This window comes from Pelecanus crispus, chromosome 3 (genome assembly GCF_030463565.1).
Source record: "Pelecanus crispus isolate bPelCri1 chromosome 3, bPelCri1.pri, whole genome shotgun sequence".
In the NCBI taxonomy this organism is placed as follows: Eukaryota; Metazoa; Chordata; class Aves; order Pelecaniformes; family Pelecanidae; genus Pelecanus; species Pelecanus crispus.
Window position 1 is genome coordinate 121,407,021 of NC_134645.1, and position 8,763 is coordinate 121,415,783.

Below are 8,763 nucleotides of genomic sequence, written 5' to 3' on the forward strand. Positions count from 1 at the left end.
GCAACACAATGGCACACTTTTGTTTTCCTTTTAATTCAGATTTTTGTCTATAACATTTCATTGATCTGAATGTCTTGGAAACCTGTTAGTTCCTCACTTTCCTCTCACCTGCCCCTGTATGGAAAAGGCTAACTCGACAAAATGGGAAAAGACAGATGCTCTAACATGAGTAAAAAGAACAACTTCCCTGGTATTTTGTTTTCCGTGCCCACAGAAAACATTTTTTTTTTAATTCTTTTCTAGAGATCAAGGACAAACCAGACACATGACCACCTGTAATCACTCTCAGGAGTGCCTACACTGTAACTGAAGGTGTGCCTGCAGCACGAGTAGGTGTTCAACAGCAGCGAAGAGAGGGCAATCGCACTGATGCCGATGCAGGCTAATAGCGCACGCGTGCAGTCCCCAGTGGGTTTGCACAGCTCGTCCGGCCTCTGTCTTCACAGGCTGGCTGGTTAGACACGCTGATTCGTGCATATACGCGGCATGCTTCCCAAAAGCTTGCAGTCATGCCTGTGATGATTGCTGAATAAATGTAGTCTTAAAGCTGTATCTACTGAAGGACTAAGTTTTGTAAAAAGGAATCGGAGGGTACTGGGTTCCCAAGACCCCCTTCAGCGGCAGCCTGGGAGATGCTTTCCTCTCTGCTGTATGAGCAGTGCACTCTGCTGTCCAGAGCTAACACTGCAGAGTCAAACAAGCTTACTGCTCACACATGTTTTCCGAGAGAGCACATTCCCCATTTTTAATGTTAACAGTAATAAACTCATTAGTTTAGGTTAACTTTCTGTTAATCTAAAAAGCAATCCTTTTGAAATTTGTCAGCTGGGATGAAGGTTAAATAATGATGATGAAATGCTAGCTCTTCCTTTCCCAGTGCTCGTGGGACACTGGCTAGTTCCACGCAGATGAGCGTCAGGTCTGCTGGTGTGTCACTAAGGTTCACTCGCTCTGCAGTCTTGCAGAGTAGGTTCAGGCAAACTTGTCTGCAGCAAGTGGGATATCCCAGATCTTTCCCTTTTGCCCTGGAAAGCCATGAAGGGGTCCAGCAGTGTTCCATACAAGTCCACCCACCACCCGGCAGATGGGAAGAATTTTCTCTTCCAGATACATTGGGAGGGAAAGGGAGAAGGTGAGACAGACATGCATTCCCATTCCAACAGGCATTTCAGGTTCACACATTCCCACAGACAAGCCAGAAAAATTCCACATCCTTGGCTTCCTCCTCCTACCTTGGTTGCTGCTCATGGAGGATGATGTTTTTTACACGGAATCACACAAGTGTGTTAGGGTTCTTTGTCTACCTTTGAGGGTGTCTTTCCCAAGCTATGACTCAGCCACTCTATTGCATGGTGTATTGCTCTGCAGCTAGGTTCTCCTGGGATTACTCCCTCCTCCCAGGTGTTGCAGATGGAACTGCGGCACCTAACTCATGTCCTAGTTTGCAGTTTTCAGGCCTATGGGCTTAAACTCTGTCTTGAATTAGGTTTTCAGGAACCACTCTAGTCATACCACTATAGTTGAACAAGCCTTCATTATTCAGCCGATGTGGAGAAAAGGAATTTGGAAGGTACAAGAGAGCTGTTAAACGCACAGATGCAGGCACACAGGAGTCCCCATACAAGCCTGGAAAGCACTGAACTTTGGACCCTCCTTTTCCATAGTAATAGGAGTTAGGTTGAAACCTACTGCTGTGATGTCTATGACAGGGTTGGACTCGCTGTTCCTTGCTGGGAGATGAAGATATCCTTCAGGTCCATTTCACTTGCTTATTGTACAACACAGAGACATGAATGATGAAAAACCTGATCGTCATGGGCTGTAGGAAGCGATGCTGTGGGCTGCATCCAATCCCTCCCTGCTCATGGACTAAAGGGATCTTACAAGGAAAATCTTGGAAACAGTTAACCTTCAGAAACAGATTAGAGTTCAACTCAAATGATCACAACATGCTGCTAGGTGGGTCTCCACCTTTACCAGATCTCACAGCAAACTTTTTTCATAAAAAGCAACCAGCCCTTCCATCATGCACCAAAGCCACAGGCTGAGGTTGAATCTGTTCTACTGATCCAGCCTCTGCCTCTATTAAAAGGATTAGCCAGACCGACAATAATCTGCTAACACAAAAGAATATAGAATATTATCCTTGTACTAGCAATCTTCAGTTCTGAACATTTTTGTCTCTTTCTGAACCCTTCTTTTTCCGGTAGTCAGGGGAGAGCATGACCCGCATAGCTGAGCTTGATTGATACAAACACATTCATTCCACACACAGTGTGAATAGTGCACCTTTCACCACTAATTTGCTTTTTACCAAGGTTACCTACCAAACAGGACAGTGCATACTGTAGTCCTTAGTTGTAACAGCCAAAGATTTTCCAAGTTTTTAATGCTGACTTACCTCTGTTGCCCACTCGGAGGGAAAGCACGTGGAAGAGGAACGTATTCTGGCCACTTCATGACCTAGCCCTTTCCCCGCAATGTGCCACAGCTTTCCCTTCGGAATGGCTCTCCTTGCTCCCCACACTGCATCTCACACTGAATGTATATGAAACACTTCTCATACTGCTCTGCGCCTTGCTAACCTGGGATTTTTGTGACCTTTTCCTATCTTTCTGCAAAAGCAAGGGAAAGGCTTTGCAACACTGCAAGTGGTGTGACAACTCCTCCTCCTGTGTTTCAGGAGAAGGACAAATGGGGTACTAGGGAAAAGCATAGGGTGATGTTATTCTTTGCCTTGTTCTCTGAGAAGTAAGATTTTACGAGACTGTTGTTCAACATACTGAGGAGGAAAAAACCCCATTCTGTAATGTGTGGAGGAAAAACGCATTTTTTGTAAGTTTAGAGGTAAATCACCAGGTGAGAACACTGTTATTCATTGCCAAATTAATCCCAGCTACAGGGAACAAACCAAACAGAGGGGCTGCCAGTGAAGGTTGTGTGAAGGAAAGAGTCAAGGGCTTTTGGAGAGTAGGTTTATAGGTAGGAAACCTTGGGAAAGCGGCTGTGAATTATTCACGTCTGAAACATTTCTGGCCAGAGTAGAGAGTCAACGCACATTAGCAGCAACCACCTGTTGGCCTCACTGGTACAGCGCCATGACTGACTAGCAAACGCTTCGCAAGGGCGATGGAGCGGGCAGACAGGATTGACCCAGACGCTCTACAGAGGTTTATAATTTTTGAGCAGAGACAACCCCTAAATCCCGGTGAAGGTGTAAAGCCACAGTACCGCTGCATTGCGAAGCATCCAAAGCACACAACCCTTGCTCCTTTTACAAGCTGAGAGGTTGTCTGAATTTCTTGTGGAAACGACATAAAAAGAATTTTACCACTCTCCATTAGACTTTTAATTCTTCAAGTATTACGAACAGGAAACTTTGCAGGACAAGGGGAGTTAGTAAACACAACCTCCTCTTGATTTTTTTTTTTTTATATCAGTAACGACGGTTTATACCCTTTCAACAGGCCCAAGTGAAAGACCACCACACAATACTATTTAATAATTTCAGACTGAAAACCCCAATTAGTCTTGTGAGGTAAAGCCAGAGAACTAAGTGACTCATGTGTGCACGTGAAAGGGAAAGATGCGTGCGAGAACCTTACTGGCCAAAATTACCTTGAAAGAACTCCAAATGGTGCTGAAATGCACCATGACAGTTCATCTTTTTACAGGAGAGAGAAGGAAATACTGTGATACTGTAATAAAATTGCTCCCAGTCCAGTGAAATATTTCTGTGCCAACAATGAATGCATTAGAATTGAGCAACACTCACAAAATGACACAAGCTGGGACTAGGAGGGATATTATCACTAGCATCTTTGTTTTCTGAAATACTTATTTGCTGTTAATCTTTTGATTTTTATCTATATCCTGTCATTTAAACGGTGTTCTGCGCAGAACCACATCTGTGGTCTCTCCTCTCACAGTAAAACTTCGTAGGTCATATTCAACTGTTCATACTGTCTTTTTAATTTTCTCAGCATGTTAAGTCAGGAACAGGCTCAGTTCTAACTCACCTTCTTGCCATCAACCAAGAGCTGGTATGATTTCTCAATTTTTGAGACTGAGGTGGCACGAAACGTGCCAAGTCCTTAAATGATCAATGTTGTTCTGGAGACAGAGCACCAAGATATAAAAATGAAATAAAAGCATGTGCTTAATATTCCCAGAAAACTCCAAAATTAAACTTTTGAAAAAAATGGTCATTGTTATGACATCACAGCCTGCTTTCCAAACTGTATATGGCCACATCCTGCTATCATGCATTGTATTTATGTAACTTCAAAATTGCTGCTCTCAGGTGTCATGGAGCACGAGAGGTAAATGCAGCGTTTTCTCAGTCCCGTGCTCCAAATCTGCTCACTGCAGCTGTTGCGGAGTTTCATCCCAAAGCTGAAAGTGATCTCAGCAGGGTTGCTGGGGAAGACGTTCAGAGGCTCAAGTCTGTTCTCATGACTTACCCCAAAGGGTCCCACCATCTTCAGTGAGCCCTGCACTTGTGCAGGCTCCAGGATCATCCACGGAGAAACTCACCGTAAGAAGCAGAACTGTCATTAGCATAATTTATTTAAAATACTTTTAAAAAAAAATCCTAATTCAAAGACTACTTCTTTTATTAGGACGTGTATTGTTATGAACATGCAAGGGTGTTTTTTATTGATGATTTACAGATTTCAGCAATGGTCCTGGTCGCATCACATGAGAAATGAAGCTGCCAGTTTAATCAGATAGATTTCACATTACATTTTGCAAGCAACTGACCTTTTCAATAAAAAGGAGAAAGCCACAATTCCTCCTGTGAATAGCCACATTCTTTACCATTAGCTCTTTACAGACAATCATGAGATAAAAAGTACATGTTCATTTTTCTTCATTCAATTACTAATCTGTCCAATACTTTTACAACGGGATTACAAAATACAGGTATGCTCTGTTCCTGCCTGTTGACATAATGTAAAACCACTTCTAGGAGTGAACATACTTCTGACAAACTAAATGCTTATACCACGTTCCTCCTGCAAGGTACGGATGGTGTTACCTAAAAAGATCTTATTGTTTTTAATACAGAAACATTCTGAAGTGAAAAGAAAATCCACTACCAGAGCATCTCAAAGACAGCACCTCATAGTTAACTGCACTTTTAGCTTAAATCAAATTTACATTTAAATGTGGACAAACACTATCATTATTAAACCAATGTACTTCTCATGAGTTCCAATCTTAAGTATTTAAATGTTTTATGTAGTTTCTCTTCCCAATGAAAGACTGTTCAAAACAATCTGTGAAAGAGTACAGAAGCACAGTTTTAATAACAGACCTACAGACTTCATTTGCTGTTACTGAGCTTCCAACACCTTTATGAAGTACTTTTGTACATCATCTGTACAAGTATCTCATACAGATCTAACATTATGGTTTTCCTCAACACTAAGAATATCCAAAAATATTTTGCAATCAGAATCCATTTTTAACGTATTTACCCAAGCATGAGGTTTCTTCAGTAGGTCATAACAGATGTAAATGATCTTGAGTTCCATCCATCAGCGACAACAATCACGTAAGTGTTCAGCAAAACCTTTTCACACCACTAGCTGCATTTTCAATAACCCCGCTTTTGTTTTTCTTCTTTATCAAGAATAGCCTGTTTTAGACTCAGTGCAGCATCTTCAAACTGGGGGTTTAACTCTAATGCTTTCCTGAAATCTTTCATGGCCTCGTCAAAGCATCCTGTCCCCGAAAAAAAAAAGAAAGAATTATCTCTCTGTAACTGCCCAAACTCACAAACCACAACTGTAGAGTAACTCCTAATACTTTCACTAACAAAAAGCAGCAACTGTACTTACTGGACCCACTACACCTGGATTCTCCCAAGGCCCAAGTTGGCGTCAAAGATCTTCAGGGCAAGAACCCAAGTGCCTATTTTTGAACCCGAAACGGGCTTAAGGCTCTATTCAGCCAGGTTATTCCAAGAGAAGGAGCCAAAAGGCCCCCACTCAGGCAGCCAACAGCCAGGCTGCCTTAACGCTGGAGCACAGGCGTGCTGCTTCCCAGCGGACGCCCTCGGCCAGGCTCCATTCTCCCTAGTGCCCTCTCTAGTGCCTCAGCCCCTGGGTCCTGGCTTTGCAATGGCCAAGCTCCAACCAAAGGAACAGGGGCGTCACTGTCTAACAGCATATTCAAAACTTGGGCAGCAAATTCCGCAGATGGGGGTGACTGAGAGCCCACTGCAAACCGAGAAGGCTGCGCTCCCTATGGCTGCACCAGCAGCAGAGACGCTTCATCTTCGGTTTAATGGCAATGTTTGGAACCGGCTGGTTTTACCCCAATGTGCATTTTTCCGAAACGGAAACTGCAACTTTCGCCCTATTTTTCCCTGAATATTATCATTTCAAATGCCACAGCAGTGCATCCGCCGACAGGGATATCTAATTGCAGACGCAGCGTCCTGTGACCGAGAAAAACGCGTCTGCGTCTGCACCGTTTACCCCTGGTGCGACGCCTTGCCCCTGCCGGTGCCAAGCAGGTCCCTCCGTCTGTGAAACGGAGGGAATTGCTCTGGAGCTTCGGGTGAATCCCGGGATAAGGCGGCGCTCCGGGCTGTCGGCCAGCCCCGGGCGGGCTCCCTGCCCTCCCCCTGCGCTGGGCGGCACCGGCGGGGGGGGTCGGGGCGGGGTGCGGGTGGGTCCGGGTAGCGCAGGGGGACCCGGGCCTGCGCCCTCGGCCCTCAGGGCCGAGGGCGCAGGCCCGGGTCCCCCTGCGCTGCCCGGCCCCGGGCCAGGCGGCGCGGCGCGTACCCAGGCGGTAGAGCACCAGGCCCCGGTTGTAGTAGGGCACCTCGAAGGCGGGCTGGCACTCGATGGCGGCCGTGTAGTCCTCCACGGCGGCGGCGAACTCCACCCGGCAGTACTTGATGAGGCCGCGGTCGTTGAGGGCGGTGGCGAGGCGGCGGGCGGCGCGCGGCGACAGAGCGGGGGCGGCCGTTGCGGCGGGCGGCGCGCGCCGGGCGATGAGGCGACCGTACAGCTCCTCCGCCGCCGACAGCCGCCGCGCCGACAACTGCGCCTGCGCAGCCGCCAGCAGCTCCGCCGCGCCGCCCGCCGCCTCCCGCTCCATGCCCGCGCCGGCACGTCACGGCCTGGGGCGGCAGCCGGAAGGGGATGCGAGCGGCTAGGGCGGGAAGCTGTGACGGTGAGGGACAGCGGGCCCTGCCCCCGCGCGTCCTGCAGGCGGAGCGCGGGATGGCGTGTGGAATCATAGAAGCGTTTAGGTTGGAAAAGGCCTCCAAGATCATCCAGTCCAACCATTAACCCACGCTACCAAGTCCACGCTAAGCCAGTCAAGGGTAGACTAGATTAAACCATGTCCCCAAGTGCCACATCTACCCGTTTTCTTGAACACTTCCAGGGATGGTGACTCCACCACCTCTCTGGGCAGCCTGTTCCAATGCTTGACCACCCTTTCCGTAAAGAAATTTTTCCTAATTTCCAATCTAAACCTCCCCTGGAGCAGCTTAAGCCCATTTCCTCTCATCCTATCGCTAGCTACTTGGGAGAAGAGACCAACACCCACCTCACTACAACCTCCTTTCAGGTAGTTGTAGAGAGCGATAAGGTCTCCCCTCAGCCTCCTCTTCTCCAGGCTAAACAACCCCAGTTCCCTCAGCCGCTCCTCATAAGGCCTGTGCTCCAGACCCTTCTCCAGCCTTGTTGCCCTTCTCTGAACACGCTCCAGCACCTCAATGTCTTTCTTGTATTGAGGGGCCCAAAACTGGACACAGTATTCCAGGTGCGGCCTCACCAGTGCCCAGTACAGGGGGACAATCACCTCCCTGCTCCTGCTGGCCACACTATTCCTGATACAAGCCAGGATGCTGTTGGCCTTCTTGGCCACCTGGGCACACTGCTGGCTCATGTTCAGAACATCAGAACTGCAGAGCCCGCAATGACGTAACTGGCGGAGCCCCCTAATACACATTTCTACTAAAGAAAAAGAAGCTCAAATATCAGGACGGTGTGGAAAAAAAAAATAGTCATATTTAATATTGTATATACAAAATGGGGTTTATTCTTAGCTAACCTAAGTTCAACCAGGCCACGAAAGACGGCGCCAAAGAGGCCACCCGCTCTCTGCGGAAACACGCGCACAACAGGAACGTCGAGGCGACCACGCGCTCTCCGCGGAAACACGCGCACAACAGGAACGTCGAGGCTCGTGGCCGCTGCCAGGTGCCGGCCGGTCTTGTCCTGGGGAGCGTGGAGCGAGGACCCACAGCACTTCCAGAGCAGAGGCTCGAATCCAGCAGTAAAACAGAACATCGAAGTGAAACAGCATTCCTTAAACCTTCGGGTATAACGAGGATGGATGACAGTTCAGCTCTTGAAATCTGTTCAACAGATGTCTGTCAGCTGCTCACTTCAAGCTACTTCAAAAAGTAGCTCATGACCAGATTCCGGTTTGAAGGCTCATAGAGTTTTCCTTAACTGGTTGAAGACATCACCGAAGCTCAAGAACCCAGATGCAGGCTGACAGCACTGGTGGCTGAATGTCTGCAAGCCCTTTACTGCTGTGGTGGCTTGAAACACACTCGGCAAAAGAAAATAATACAGATATATGCCTAAACTGGTACTGCCGCTCTAGTAAAACAGAAAAACGTACACAATATTATCACAACCACTGTGGCATTATTCCAACTCAGGAATTACTTCCTTCAAAAAATTGTGAATTTTGAGAAAACCCAGAAATTTCCTATGGAATTTAAAA

General features: G+C 47.3%; 1 protein-coding gene across 1 annotated transcript; it reads right to left on the reverse strand.

Annotated features, from left to right (window-relative positions):
• Nucleotides 1-5,554: 5,554 nt before the first annotated feature.
• On the reverse strand, nucleotides 5,555-7,116 carry TTC32 (tetratricopeptide repeat domain 32). The gene is made up of 2 exons (XM_075708397.1): nucleotides 6,798-7,116; nucleotides 5,555-5,730 (listed from the first exon to the last, which is right to left on the reverse strand). The coding sequence occupies exons 1-2, from the start codon at nucleotides 7,114-7,116 to the stop codon at nucleotides 5,603-5,605; spliced, it is 447 nt and encodes a 148-aa protein (XP_075564512.1). The 3' UTR covers nucleotides 5,555-5,602.
• Between the last annotated feature and the right edge of the window lie 1,647 nt (nucleotides 7,117-8,763).

Coding starts and splice junctions, on each gene's coding strand:
- TTC32 (XM_075708397.1), bottom strand. CDS start 7,116: ATGGAGCGGGAGGCGGCGGGCGGCGCGGCGGAGCTGCTGGCGGCTGCG. Junction 5,731..6,797: donor CCTGGTGCTCTACCGCCTGG/GTACGCGCCGCG, acceptor TTTCGGGGACAG/GATGCTTTGACGAGGCCATG.